At 38.8% G+C, this 16,684-nt stretch overlaps 1 protein-coding gene across 1 annotated transcript in view; it reads right to left on the bottom strand.

The window, feature by feature from the left end:
- LOC121375421 overlaps nt 1–16,651 on the bottom strand; it is a 38,770-nt gene extending 22,119 nt beyond the window's left edge. Inside the window, exons 1-3 of the mRNA XM_041502869.1 lie at nt 16,562–16,651; nt 6,755–6,997; nt 921–1,022 (exon numbers count right to left, since the gene is read on the bottom strand). Coding sequence (XP_041358803.1) covers nt 921–1,022; nt 6,755–6,997; nt 16,562–16,564 — 348 coding nt within the window. The 5' untranslated portion in view covers nt 16,565–16,651. The remainder of the gene's footprint in view (nt 1–920; nt 1,023–6,754; nt 6,998–16,561) is intronic.
- Between the last annotated feature and the right edge of the window lie 33 nt (nt 16,652–16,684).

Below are 16,684 nucleotides of genomic sequence, written 5' to 3' on the forward strand. Positions count from 1 at the left end.
GGGTTGGGTTTTGGATGGATGGATGATTGGATGGATGGATGATTGGATGGATGATTGGATGGATGGATGGATGGATGGATGGATGATTGGATGGATGGATGGATGGATGATTGGATGGATGGATGGATGAATGGATGATTGGATGGATGGATGGATGGATGGATGATTGGATGATTGGATGGATGGATGGATGGATGGATGGATGGATGGATGGATGGATGGATGGCTTGATTGATGGATGGTTGATTGCTTCCTTTAACTGAAGAATGGATGGTTGGAAGGATGAATAAAATAATGAATGAAAGAAAGAAAGAAATGTTTTATTTAATGATGCACTCAACACATTTTATTTACGGTTATATGGCGTCAGACATATGGTTAAGGACCACATAGATTTTGAAAGGAAATCCGTTATCGCCACTACATGGCCTACCGATTAGCAGCAAGGGATCTTTTATTTACGCTTCCCACAAGCAGGATAACACAAACTATGGCCTTTGTTGAACCAGTTATGGATCACTGGTTGGTGCAAGTGGTTCCATTGAGCCTTGCTCACTCAGGGTTTGGAGTCGGTATCTGGATTAAAAATCCCATGCCTCGACTGGGATCCAAACCCATTACCTACCAGCCTGTAGACCGATGGCTTAACCACGACGCCACTGAGCCCAGTAAAATAATGAATGAATGAATGAATGAACGAACAAATAAACAAATGATTAACAACACCTCTAGATATTGGGAGTCATTGTTAAAAAAGAATGAATGAATGAATAAATGAATGAATGTTTAATGACACCCCAGCACCTGTTAAAAAGGAAGGAAGGATGAATGAACAAACGAACGAACAAAAGAATGAACGAACGATTGATTAACAACACCTCCAGATGTTGGGAGTCATAGTTAAAAAGTAAAATACTAACAAACATGAGCAGAGCCCAGTACGGACGTAGAACTTGTTTCTTGCAGACTCTGAGGGCACTTGTAGTGAGATTAACACTTCCATCTCCAACCACATCGGTTATCTGAAAACAAAAACACGGTTGTAGTGAGATTAACATTTCCATCTCCAACCACATCGGTTATCTGAAAACAAAAACACGGTTGTAGTGAGATTAACATTTCCATCTCCAACCACGTCGGTTATCTGAAAATAAGAACACGGTTGTAGTGAGATTAACACTTCCATCTCCAACCAAGTCGGTTATCTGAAAACAAAAACACGTTTGTAGTGAGATTAACACTTCCATCTCCAACCATGTCGGTTATCTGAAAACAAAAACACGGTTGTAGTGAGATTAACACTTCCCTCTCCAACCACGTCGGTTATCTGAAAACAAAACCACGGTTGTAGTGAGATTAACACTTCCATCTGCAACCACGACAGTTATCTGAAAACAAAACACAGTTGTAGTGAGATTAACACTTCCATCTCCAATCACGTCGGTTATCTGAAACAAAAAAACGGTTGTAGTGAGATTAACACTTCCTTCTTCAACCATGTCGGTTATCTGAAAACAAAAACACGGTTGTAGTGAGATTAACACTTCCATCTCCAATAACGTCGGTTATCTGAAACAAAAACATGGTTGTAGTGAGATTAGCACTTCCATCTCCAACGAAGTCGCTTATCTGAAAACAAAAACACGGTTGTAGTAGGTTGACACTTCCATCTCCAACCACGTTGGTTATCTGAAACAAAAACACGGTTGTAATGAGATTAACACTTCCATCTCCAACCACGTCGGTTATCTGAAAACAAAAACACGGTTGTAGTGAGATTAACACTTCCATCTCCAACCAAGTCGGTTATCTGAAAACAAAAACACGGTTGTAGTGAGATTAACACTTCCATCTCCAACCAAGTCGGTTATCTGAAAACAAAAACACGGTTGTAGTGAGATTAACACGTCCATCTCCAACCAAGTTGGTTATCTGAAAACAAAAACACAGTTGTAGTGAGATTAACACGTCCATCTCCAACCACGTCGGTTATCTGAAAACAAAAACACGGTTGTAGTGAGATTAACACTTCCATCTCCAACCAAGTCGGTTATCTGAAAACAAAAACATGTGTGTAGTGAGATTAATACTTCCATCTCCAACCACGTCGGTTACGTTGTAGTGAGATTAACACTTCCATCTCCAACCAAGTCGGTTATCTGAAAACAAAAACACGGTTGTAGTGAGATTAACACTTCCATCTCCAACCAAGTCGCTTATCTGAAAATAAAAACACGGTTGTAGTGAGATTAACACTTCCATCTCCATCCAAGTCGCTTATCTGAAAATAAAAACACGGTTGTAGTGAGATTCACACTGCCATCTCCAACCACGTCGGTTATCTGAAAACAAAAACACGGTTGTAGTGAGATTCACACTCCCATCTCCAACCATGTTGGTTATCTGAAAACAAAACCACGGTTGTAGTGAGATTAACACTTCCATCTGCAACCATGACGGTTATCTGAAAACAAAACACAGTTGTAGTGAGATTAACACTTCCATCTCCAACCAAGTCGGTTATCTGAAAACAAAAACACGGTTGTAGTGAGATTAACACTTCCATCTCCAACCAAGTCGCTTATCTGAAAATAAAAACACGGTTGTAGTGAGATTAACACTTCCATCTCCATCCAAGTCGCTTATCTGAAAATAAAAACACGGTTGTAGTGAGATTCACACTGCCATCTCCAACCACGTCGGTTATCTGAAAACAAAAACACAGTTGTAGTGAGATTCACACTCCCATCTCCAACCATGTTGGTTATCTGAAAACAAAACCACGGTTGTAGTGAGATTAACACTTCCATCTGCAACCATGATGGTTATCTGAAAACAAAACACAGTTGTAGTGAGATTAACACTTCCATCTCCAATCACATCGGTTATCTGAAACAAAAACATGGTTGTAGTGAGATTAACACTTCCTTCTTCAACCATGTCGGTTATCTGAAACAAAAACACGGTTGTAGTGAGATTAACACTTCCATCTCCAATCACGTCGGTTATCTGAAACAAAAACACGGTTGTAGTGAGATTAACACTTCCTTCTCCAACCACGTCGGTTATCTGAAAACAAAAACACGGTTGTAGTAGGTTGACACTTCCATCTCCAACCACGTCGGTTATCTGAAAACAAGAACACGGTTGTAGTGAGATTAACACTTCCATCTCCAACCACGTCGGTTATCTGAAAACAAGAACACGGTTGTAGTCAGATTAACACTTCCATCTCCAACCACGTCGGTTATCTGAAAACAAAAACACGGTTGTAGTGAGATTAACACTTCCTTCTTCAACCATGTCGGTTATCTGAAAACAAAAATATGGTTGTAGTGAGATTAACACTTCCTTCTCCAACCACGTCGGTTATCTGAAAACAAAAACACGGTTGTAGTAGGTTGACACTTCCATCTCCAACCACGTCGGTTATCTGAAAACAAGAACACGGTTGTAGTGAGATTAACACTTCCATCTCCAACCACGTCGGTTATCTGAAAACAAGAACACGGTTGTAGTCAGATTAACACTTCCATCTCCAACCACGTCAGTTATCTGAAAACAAAAACACAGTTGTAGTAAATAAGTAAATTATTTATATATTAAATGATTAATGAAAATATTGAGACTAAATTTTAAAAAAAGTTATCAGTGAGTACTAATTTTTTAATTTAGACCACGTTTCAATTTTTTTTTCTTAATTATCCCTCCCCTATTTGCTATTAATTTCAAAATTCCTGAAACCTTAGTGGTATAGGGGCATATTAAAATAGTTCACACTCATACTCCAGATATGGTTCTCAAGGTGAGACAAAACGGAAGCTGAAAGAAAACAGTAATTAATACTAGGAGTCTAGGAGTGTCACAATACACCGATGTATGGATATATCACGATATTGCTGCCGACAACACGATACACAATACCAGGGCTTCTAGATTATGGTAGCCCCACTCCCGTGGCTAGTGATATTCTATGTTGGGCTAGTAAATAACAACTATTACCATGCCAGACAGGGCTTCTAGATTATGGTAGTCCCACTCCCGTGGCTAGTGATATTCTATGTTGGGCTAATAAATAACTACTATTGCCATGCCCAATGGCTAGTGAATTTTTGTTAGTCAAATGTTGCTGTTAAGTCTATTTTGTAAATATGCATATCTTGCCCTCACCCCACCCCCCCAATGTTAGTGTTTTAAACTCTATCTCCCGTTTTAGGTGACATATCCGATTATTACTATTATTTAGTAAAATTGTATTAACTTAAAGTAAAGTAGGGCTAGTGAATTTTTAATCAGGGCTAGTATATTTTGTAAATCACTGATCCCAAGGCTAGTGGATTTTATAAAAATTCTAGAAGCTCTGCAATACCCTTGTTTGTGTGTCAATTCCTATTTGACCTTGTACATATTCCTATTTTCTATTTACGAACACCAACTGAGATGTACTGATTGACAAGCTTGTGTGTCAAGGAAAAACCGTGAAGTGTGGAGATAATATTTAACTGCTTATGTCTGTTGTGTGGTAGTTTTACCCTAAAACTGTGTTCAATTAAGGATTGTCTGTTATGGAAAAACCGTGAAGTGTGGAGATAATATTTAACTGTTTATGTCTGTTGTGTGGTAGTTTTACCCTAAAACTGTGTTCAATTAAGGATTATCTGTTATTTCTTTTACATTCATCGGGGTATGAACAAAACGTTTCAGCTTTTAATTTCACATATCATACTGTGGACTATGTATTGTGATACGTATCGTATCATGGACTATGTATCATGATGTATATCATATAGTGAGGTAGGTGTATCATGATACGTATCATATTGTGGACTATGTATCGTGGTACATATCATATTGTGGACTATGTATCATGATATATATCATATAGTGAGGTAGGTGTATCGTGATACGTATCATATTGTGGACTATGTATCGTGATATGTATCATATTGTGGACTATGTATCATGATATATATCATATAGTGAGGTAGGTGTATCGTGATACGTATCATATTGTGGACTATGTATCATGATATATATCATATAGTGAGGTAGGTGTATCGTGATACGTATCATATTGTGGACTATGTATCATGATATATATCATATAGTGAGGTAGGTGTATCGTGATATGTATCATATTGTGGACTATGTATCATGATATATATCATATAGTGAGGTAGGTGTATCGTGATATGTATCATATTGTGGACTATGTATCGTGATATGTATCATATCGTGGACTATGTATCATGATATATATCATATAGTGAGGTAGGTGTATCGTGATACGTATCATATTGCAGACTATGTATCGTGATGTGTATCATATCGTGGACTATGTATCATGATATATATCATATAGTGAGGTAGGTGTATCGTGATATGTATCATATTGTGGACTATGTATCGTGATATGTATCATATCGTGGACTATGTATCATGATACGTATCATATTGTGGACTATGTATCATGATATACATCATATAGTGAGGTAGGTGTATCGTGATACGTATCATATTGTTGACTATGTATCGTGTTACGTATCATATTATGGACTGTATCGTGATATATATCATATAGTGAGGTAGGTGTATCATGATACGTATCATATTGTGGACTATTTATCGTGATGTGTATCATATCGTGGACTATTTATCATGATATATACATGTATCATATAGTGAGGTAGGTGTATCATGATACGTATCATATTGTGGACTATATATCGTGATACGTATCATATCATGAGCTAGGCAATATGTATTATTGCCCCAGAAGGGAAAATAAAAATCATAATTTTTCAGTGAGAAATTATTATGCATTGGTGTAACGTACAATATATTATTGGACGATTTGATGCTTACAAACTAGTGTCCATGTCAGTACTAAAGACGACGTCATCACGATTTGTCAAACCTACACAATGACGTCATATATACTCAACAACGAAAGGTTAGAAAATATATTTTATGATGTCTAAATTTGTCATGGTTGAATAAACTTTAAAAAAACCCATGTCCTCCTGTTGTGTTAAGGCAAAGGTTCATGAGTTCATGTTGTTTGTAAATGTTAAACATTTCAGATGTGAATACTAATTAATAAACATAGGTTAATTTATAAATGTTATGCCATATCTTTTAACATTAGCTAAACGTTCGTTGTTGAGTATAGTTTAAAGAGTTTGCATTTACGCCTCTGCGATAATAAAATGTCATTTTAATGCCATTCATTATATATTTTTTGAGGAAAATAAAGAGAACTTTTGTTTTTGAAAATTATCTGTTAACGTGATTAAAATACAAAGATATAGCGGTACTCAGAACAGTGTGTAAAGTGGTTTACATTGTTTCTATACATGTACGTGCGTGTGTGTCAAAAATAAAGGCTTTCAGAGAAACAAAATAGCTGGGGTAATAAATAGAATAACAAACTCAGTACCAGTTATTATCAAATTTATGTCCCTCATGAAATAATTTTCATTTGTCACTCTCTAAAGCTCGTGACAAATAAAAATTATTTCACTGGGGACATAAATTTGATAATAACTGGTAACTCGTCTTTTGTCCTCTATTTAATACTTATACAGTGAAAGCTCTCAAGACCGTAAACCGGAATTCCCTCAAAACCGGACGTTTTACAGAGTCCCTTTTTAAAAACCAGGACAGAACTTAACCTCTCTAAACCGGATCCCTCTTATAACCAGACATCTGTCTTTGTTACAAGGGTGTCTGGTTTAGAGGGGTTTCACAATACCTCAACTTTAACCGTGCTGTGAGTGAGAGAGCTCGAGTTGGAGAAGAGGTCGTTAGATGGAAACATTTCTTCCTGAATTGTTGCCGGGATGTCAGACTTTGATGACAGTGACCTCTGGTGACCTTCGGGGACATCTGCATTGTCTCCATTGGCCATTTTGAGGAGGTAGCTTCTGTCGTCGGAGAATGATCCTGGGATGAAAGGGTCGGGGTCATTAGGGTTCTTCGCCACTGGAGGTTCTTGCTGAAAAAACAAATAAAAACTTTTTTAAGTTAAAGTTTGTTTTGTTTAATGACACCACAAGAGCACATTGGAAATGGTTTATTTAGCGACGCGCTGAACACATTTTACTTTATGGTTATATGGTGTCGGACATATGTTTAAGGACCACACAGATATTGAGGGAGGAAACCCACTGTCGCCACTTCCATGGCCTACTCTTTTCGATCAACAGCAAGGGATCTTTTATATGCACCATCCCATAGACAGGATAGTACATACCACGGCCCTTGATGTACCAGTCGTAGTGCACTGGCTGGAGTGAGAAATAGCCCAAGGGGCCCACAAAGGGGGATCGATAGAGCACATTGATTTATTAGTCATTGGCTATTGGATGTCAAATATTTGGTAATTTTAACATATAGTCTGAGAGGAAACCTGCTACATTTTTCCATTAACAGCAAGGGATCTTTTATATGCACCATCCCACAGACAGGATAGCACATACCACAGCCTTTGATATACCAGTAGTGATGCACTGGCTGGAACGAGAAATAGCACAATGGGCCCACTCATGGGGATCAATCCCACAGTGACCACGCATCAAACGAATGCTTTACCACTGGGCTACATCTCACCCCAAACAAACAAATAAGGTGCAAATTTGCAAAAGGGAATTTAAGGTGGGGTGAGGTGGGGGAGACTGGGATAAAAAGTCGAATCTTTATATGCTCATAAAACTGTTAATAAGGCAAAACTAAATTGACCAACCCTAATTTTGACTGTCGACTCACATTTTCATTGTAAGCAGGACATTTTTATATTTTTTTTCCATTTTATTTTGTAATGCATTTTTAATTTTATTTTTTAAAGAATAATAAACCCAAACCTATCTACCCTAATGGGGGGGGCAAGAAATGTTACTGGAAAAAACTACATTTTTTTCCTTTTTAATTTTCTTTTTTTTTTGGGTGGGGGGCTAATAGTGAATGGCCCCTAAGTAAACTAGAGGTTACAGTTTCGCACACACACACACACACACACACCACAGAACCCATCTACAACGAAAAAATACCTGCTCCCACAATCTGTAAAACTTCATGGGTTAATGAACATAATATATACCTACAAACATGTGCAACTGTATGGCTGAAATGAGTCCCTGCATGGCCACATTCTGGATGTCTCTGAATGTATGTATGCTAAAACCCACATTTCATCAAATTCTCCTGGCCACGCCCACACGCTGATCACGTCTTAAAACAACAGTCCCAATCTGTACTGACCACAGCTGATAACATAATTATAGACATGTACTGTAAAGCTTGTAAAATTTTACCGGCATTGGTAGTGTCATGGTTAAGCCATCGGACATAAGGGTAGTAAGTGCTGGGTTCGCAGCCCAGTACCGGCTCCCACCCAGAGTGAGTTTCAACGACTCAGTGGGTAGGTGTAAGACCACTACACCCTCTTCTCTCTCACTAACCACTAACAACTAACCCACTGTCCTAGACAGACAGCCCAGGTAGCTGAGTTCTGTGCCCAGAAGGGTTTTTGCCAGCGGGTAAAACGGGTATGGCGCCATACCCAAATTGTTTAAAGATTTGTCTTTTTTTTCAAATTATCCGTTTGACAAAATTAATTACACTTATCATTACTGTATGATTTTCTTAACCCTAACACTAAACCTAAACAATTCCATAGCGCCATACTGTTACATTTTCTGGCCTCTGAAAATGATGAGAACAACAGGTTCGTTTGCACACCATTCAAGAAATCCTAACCCAATTTTCATTTGTGCATTAGATTTAGGACATAATTACATAGTCATGATGGGTTACCCCCAAAAAAGTTAAAGTTTCTTTTTGTTTAACGACATCACCAAAGCATATTGATTTATTAATCATCGGCTACTGGATGTCAAACATTTGGTGATTCAGACATATAGTTTTAGAGAGGAAACCCACTACATTTTTCCATTTGGTCAGGTCAGGTCATAGGTCTTAACGTGCAAATTCAGAACAAGTTGTTGTATATAGCACATGCCCGTCATGGGCGCAGGTGTAAACTTTTGCCAGCTCCTCCATCCAGGACAGGACAAGGTTTGGGATGAGTGGCATGTGCAAATTTTTTCATTAGTAGCAAGGAATCTTTTATATGCACCATCCCACAGACAGGATAGCACATACCATGGCCTTTGATAGACCAGTCATGGGGCACTTGTTGGGATAAGATATAGCCCAATGAGCCCACCGATGGGCATTGATCCTAGACCAACTGTGCACGAAGCAAGCGCTTTACCACTGGGCTACGTGTTGCCACGGTTATCCAAAAATGAAATGGGTTACCGAAACTTGTTTTTGTGTAACCCATAAATGGTTTACTCAAATTTTAAAATACACCTGCACTGTTAAACCATTGAAAATCTGCCCATTACCTTTCAGTAATGGATAAAAAAAAACCTACTAGTTTATTACCCCATCCAGAACCACTAACGTTAAAATCTATACTTACATATTTGATACATGATATTTTCATTGGCATATTTTAAGTAGGGAAATATCTTCGTAACTCTCCATTCGTGAAAAATATTGGGACTCGGCCCTAGCAGGCGTCATCTCCATTATTTTTCAGGAATGGAGAGTTAAGAGGATATTCCCCCATACTTCCAATTCTCAGAAAATGAAGATGTAATAATCAGATAGTTTACAGCATGTAATCAATTCGTATATAGGCCACACACATGTATACTTGGACTGGAGTGTTAATCTGGCTTATCTGACTATTGTATTTATCCCAGGTTCACTAACCGCAGCCACTTAATGCCCATTTAAGTAGCACACATGTCAAGTGCCTTTGCACTTACATCATCATAGGATTATATGGGATCCCAGTTTTGCACTTACATCATCATAGGATTATATGGGATCCCAGTTTTGCACTTACATCATCATAGGATTATATGGGATCCCAGTTTTGTAGGGAAGCAAAGTAAAGTAAAAAAAAGTTTGCTTTGTTTAATGACACCACTAGAGTACACTAATTTATTAATCATCGGCTACTGGATGTCAAACATTTGGTAATTTTCACATATATTCTTGGAGAGGAAACCTGCTGACTTTTTTTCATTAGCAGCAAGGGATCTTTTATATGCACCATCCCCCAGACTGAATGAATGAATGTTTAACGACACCCCAGCACAAAAATACACATCGGCTATTGGGTGTCACAAATGGTATATCCCACAGACAGGACAGCTCATACCATGAGCTCTGATATACCAGTCATGGTGCAGCACTAGCTGAAACAAGAAATAGCCCAATGGGCCCACCGACGGGGATCGATCCCAGACCAACTGCTCATCAAGTGATCACTTTACCACTGGGCTACATCCCACCCCAAATCTAAATAATAACCATTATTTATATTTTCATTCCTACTAAACTGCTAGTACTCCAAATGAATCACTAAGCATTTTTACACTGATTACAACTAATACTGTGAGTAGAATGAATCGATGGGTTTACATGGTGAAAGGTTTTCAGTCCAGCTCATTTTTCCTCAACGTTTCCATCGTTTTTGCATGAATGAAAAGATTTGCTCTAGCACTGGCGGTGACTCTGCCAGAAAGAAATTTTGGGATATGGTGCTATGAAATTGAATATTTACAATGTATGTGCCGATGGCATCCACAGTCAATAGGGGTTATTAGGGGTCTCCCCTAGAAAGAAATGGGTTAGGTTTGGGTTAGGTTTAGGGTTAGGGTTAAGAAAATCATGCAGTAATGATAAAGAGTCATTCATTTTGTCAAAAGGTCAACTTAAAAGAATAAAATCTGCACAAATTTTTTAGTATGGCACCGTACCCATTTTACCCTCTGGCAGAAACCCAGACTAGGGGGTGGTGGTGTTGGGGTGGAGGTAGTTGCAGTACACAGTAGTATTCACTTACGTATACAATTATTATTATTTACAGATCAAAACATTGACAACTTGGAATTATGAAAATTAACACAGCATGGCGTAGCACTGGCAGAAAACAAAACAAAACATCCATGTCCCATAGTGGTTTCTTGTTGTAACATTTGTATTAAATAGTTACAACAAATATGTTTAATGTCATGTGTGAACTCAAAAATTATCAAACTGATCCAAGTTTGTAGCATTGAATAATCCAAGTTTGTGGCATTGAATGATCCAAGTTTGTGCCATTGAATGATCAAAGTTTGTAGCATTGGATGATCAAAGTTTGTGGCATTAAATGATCAAATTTAGTGGCATTAAATGATCAAATTTTGTGGCATTAAATAAGATCAAAGTTTGTGGCATTAAACTAAGGAAATTTGGCTCATATTTTCAACACGGAACAAATTAAGGACTCTTTGATCATTGAAACTCCGACACCACAGTTAAAACGTATGTCCGCCCTAGCCTCCTGTAGAAGCAGAGTGGTACTAGGTTCACATTGAGCTTGCATTCAACCAAAATAACCACAACTAGCTCTATTTTACTTTTGGCAAACCACTACAAATTACCTCTAAGAAATTACGCAACAGTTTCTATTTGGCTATTATCCCACGGGACATTTGCAAATTCAAAAGCACCAAAAACCACCCTTGTTCGCTTCCGACCCCAGTCAGGTTGCCTGTGCTCACTGGCACTTGCCAGCATAGGTGATCCCTCCCCTCTCTCCCTCCCACTCTTTCCTTTCCTGGATGGCAGAGCCAGCGAAAGTAGACACCTGTGCCCATGACAGGTTTGCGCTACAACAGCTTGTTCTGAATGCACACGTTAAACAACTGACCATGATCATGACCATGAAGTTCACATATTTATTCTGGCTCAGGTCCATTCTAATGCAGGATTTTGTTTTGAGTATTGACACTGTTTTGGGTTGTTGTTGTTTTTTATTGGCCCAGAAATGTCGAAAGTGTCAGGGATGGGGCCCTGAATCACTATCTTACAGATGATGTTGAACATAAATAATATTAAATATATATATATATATATATATATATATATATATATATATATATATATACACACTACTCAAAAGAATTTAAGGGTCAAAAATTTATAACCAAATAAGTTTCAGAGTATATTAGATTGATGATGTAAACTACACCAAATTTTTTATTTATTGTTCCATATTTACAAAAAAACACAAATAAACGTCACTGTATACAAGAAAGTCACATGACATGCTGTCAAAGTTGAAGGTTGTCAAACATGGATTTTACACATTAGAACATTCGTTTAATAGTGTGTGAATCCACCCCTGGCGCGAATACACTCGACACATCGTTGCCTCATGCTGTTGATCAGACGTCTGAAGAACTCTTGGGGAATGGCCTGCCACTCTGCCATAAGAAGTTGACCCAGATCATGAAGGTTGGCCGGAGGGACATGGTTATCCCGAACTCTCCTGCCTAATTCGTTCCAGGCGTTCTCTATTGGGGCCAAGTCAGGCGAATATGCTGGCCAATCCATCCTGGCGATACCTTGTTGTCTAAGAAAGTTCGTTACCACCCTGGCGCGGTGGGGTCTGGCATTGTCATCCTGCAGAACTGCCCCGCCGCCAATCTGCTGAAGGCCTGGGAGAACCAACGGCCGGATAATCTCATTCAGATAGCGGATTCCATTCAGATTGGCATCCACCACATAGAGGGGAGTCCTGTGGTGGATAGAGATGCCGCCCCACACCATGACGCTGCCACCACCAAACCGGTGACGTTGTCTAACATTAACGTCAGCGAAGCGCTCCCCAGGACGTCTGTAGACACGAACCCGACCGTCGTTGAACTGGAGACTAAACCTGGACTCATCAGTGAACATCACTCGACCCCACTGAACACGTTGCCACCGCAGATGAAGCGTGCACCAGTGACATCTGGCCGTTCTGTGACGTGGTAGGAGTGGTGGTCGAACAGCCTGGCGACGGCAGCGTAGATTATTGGCTCTCAGACGATTGCGTATGGTTTGATCAGACACTCGAGTTCCAGTCGCAGTCCACAGATTGTCACGTAATCGGCGTGCAGTGGTTGTGCATTGATGTAGAGCCATATTGGTGATGTAGCGGTCCTCTCTATTTGTAGTGCTTCGGGGTCTTCCCGAACGTGGACGATTTCGAACAGAATTCGTTGCTTGGTACCGTTGCCACAGTCGGCCAACGACACTCTGACTGACACCAAGTCTCAGAGCAACATTTCTTTGCGTATTGCCATCCTGAAGCCAAGCAATAGCCCTTCCTCGATCTTCGATAGTCAGTTGAAATCGTACCATTGTCAAATTTGGAGTGTGCACCGTACACGAACGCAAGCTCCAATTATACGGAAATTCAGCATTGGGAACATGGAATACACGTGCAAAGCGTGCAAATGAAGCGCTTTGTGAAAAAGCAAGTTATGGGCACTTAGCAGACCTTTCGCTTTCGCCCTAATTTACGTGCAAATGTAAGCATGTTTTCGCCATTAGAACTAGTCGACAGTGTCAATGACAGTGGATTTTAATTCATTTATGGGTTGCTTAGACCCACTTTCGTCAAAATGGAACAATACCATGCGAGACATTATGGTCTAGCTAATATAATTGACATTCAGAAAATAATGTCGAAAATATCGTCTGACCCTTAAATTCTTTTGAGTAGTATATATATATATAATACATAAAGAGTATTGTTAGAGATATATTCAGATTGATTGTACAATTTTAATATAAAGAGGGAGGGGGAGGGGAGGAGGAGAGAGGGGTGAGAGAGAGGGGGGGAGAGAGAGAGAGAGAGAGAGAGAGAGAGAGAGAGAGACAGAAACAGAGAGAGACAGACAGAGAGAGAGAGACAGACAGACAGAGACAGAGAGATAGAGAGACTGACAGAGATTAAGTAAAACAGGACAGCAAGACAGTTCTGACATTAAAAAAGCATACACGCACACACACAAGTGTTTTGACATTTTATATGAGTGTTGACATTGTAAAAGACAGACATGTGAAAAAGTGGAACTTGTGAGTAGGTGGGGGTACATGCACACAGAATGCATGCATCACACATTGCGTACATATGAAAGCGCTTCAGTTGATTTCTATATAAACTGTTGTTTACACACTATGTACACATGGATTCCTTGCTGAACTCTGTAAAAAGTAGGTAAATTGCCATGAAAGTCAAACTTGATTTGTAACAGAAAACTATAAAGCTATACACTATAAAATCCGGAAAACTAATTTTTATATCTCTTATGTTCAAGGGCCATAACTCTTATTAAAAATGTGCAAATCACCATAAAAGTCAAACTTGATCTATAACAGAATGTGATAAAGTTATGCACAAAATTTCAATATCTTGAGGTAATGTGAAAAATACTTCTAGATAACTAAATGTGGGACAGACGGACAGATGGATGGACGGACAGACGGACAGAAGGACGGAGATGAAACCTATATAGTGCCCTCCAGTTGGACCGATAGGGGACAAATAAGAAATAAAGTATTGTTACATATATAAGAACTATTTTGTGTCAAATGGTGCATAGATATTACAGGCGACAAGGCATTGATGCCTGATTTTGATTATGGCCATTTCACAATTTATTACATGGGTGAAGGCATTTTTTGTTGATGTGTGCATGTAAAATTCCATTGTCCACAAATTAAAAAAAATTTAAATCATGTGTACGCATAGTTTAATAAATTGAAGTAGATCCAAATTAAAAGAAAATGCCCAAATCATACACGTATTAGCATTACTACCAAACATAGTAGAATCCGGGAAATTTCAGAGAATGTGCCCAAGCCAGTCGTGCTTGGACCTTCAGTGGATGTATGCATGAGTCAAATAGTTGATTGACTGATATAAGGTAACAAACAAATTGTCATACAGTTTTACATGGATTACAAGTAATGATGGACATACGTGGTGAAAATGTTTACGGCCAGCTCATTTTACACGAATTTAATATGTCTAATGATTTTTGCCGAATCAAAGATTTTCTCCAGTTCTGGAGTGGGCAGTTATCCCCCCTAACCACCTCCACCCACCCCATCTCATACACTTATGAGCAGATCTACTAAACAAAAAAATCCAATATTACAGTTTCTCCCACATTCCCCATTTTGGAATAAACCTACGTAATTGTTGAATGGCCATTATCTGTTACAGGGGAGGGATCTAACTCAGTTGGTAGAACACTCCCCTGAGGTGCGTTGGTTGCAGGATCGAACCTCCTTGGTGGATAGATTCTCTGTATAGGTTTTTTTTCAGTCTCAACCAGTGTTCCATGACTGATATATCAAAGGCTGTGGTATGTGCTACCTTGTCTGTGGAAAAGTTCATATAAAAGATGGGAAAAATGTAGCAGTGTTCCTCTGAAGACGAATCAAAATTACCAAATGATTGAACATCCAATAGCTGATGATTTAATAAATCAATATGCCCTAGTGGTGTACACAGGTACTTAAAAAAAAATGTACTTTTAACTTTTTTATCCAGTACAGAATGTTAGTTTATTTTGTTTAACAACACCACTAGAGCACATTGGATGTCAAACATTTGGTAATTTTTACATATATATTATTTAGTCTTAAGCGAGGTAACCTGCTACATTTTTTCTATTAGTAGCAAGGGATCTTTTATATGCACCATCCCAAACAAGATAGCACATACTACAACCTTTAATATACCAGTCGTGGTGCACTGGCTAGAACGAGAAATGGACCAATGAGTGCTGCCCACTTACGGGGATCAAGCAAGCACTATACCACTTGGTTACGTCCCACCCTCTGGTACAGATGAACATATACAGTATTAAGAATAAGCCCAGAGATACACTTAGGACAGCACATACCATGGCCTTTAGTAAATACTATTCATCTATGGTGGAACAGGAAACACACAAATGTTTAAAACGTCACTAGTCCTCAGAGAAGCTTTGACTAGTGCCCTGTGTCTTATTGTAATATAATTATTATTTTGGCACTGTCATGTATAAAAAGAAATGTCTTATTTAATGATGCACTCAACACATTTTATTTATGGTTATATGGCGTCAGACACATGGTTAAGGACCACACAGATATTGAAGAGAGGAAACCCGCTGTCGCCACTTCATGGACTACTCTTTTCGATTAGTAGCAAGGGATGTTATATGCACCTTCCCACAGACAGGATAGTATATACCACTGCCTTTGTTACACCAGTTGTGGAGCACTGCCTGGAACAAGAAATAGCCCAATGGGTCCACCAACAGGGATCGATCCTAGATCGACCGCGCATCAAGTGAACGCTTTACCACTGGGTTACATCCCGTCCCTGTCACGTATAAAGAACATTATAAATACTTATTATAAATGGTTAGGGTTAGGGTTAGTGACAGTGCCAAAGGAAAGTCCTTCCCATTTCTGTATAATAAATAATAAAATATAGAAAGTCTGAGTTTCAGACGTCCTTCAAACACCTGTAAAGACTGAGTTTTGGGAGTTCTTCATAAAAACTATAAAGGCTGAGTTTTGGGCGTTCTTCATAAACACTTTGCAATTACGAAAGGGAATAAAATAAAGTTTAATAAGACTACAAATATGATTGAAATCATTTTACCATTTCGCTGAAGTATTAATGTTTAGACATCTGTGCTGTCATTGTACTAGCTCTTTTGCAATGAACTATTTAAAAAAAAGTACCCCTTCTCTCAACAACAAGGAAATTAGAGTTATTTCCCAT

Source organism: Gigantopelta aegis, chromosome 1 (assembly GCF_016097555.1).
Source record: "Gigantopelta aegis isolate Gae_Host chromosome 1, Gae_host_genome, whole genome shotgun sequence".
NCBI classification, from domain to species: Eukaryota; Metazoa; Mollusca; class Gastropoda; order Neomphalida; family Peltospiridae; genus Gigantopelta; species Gigantopelta aegis.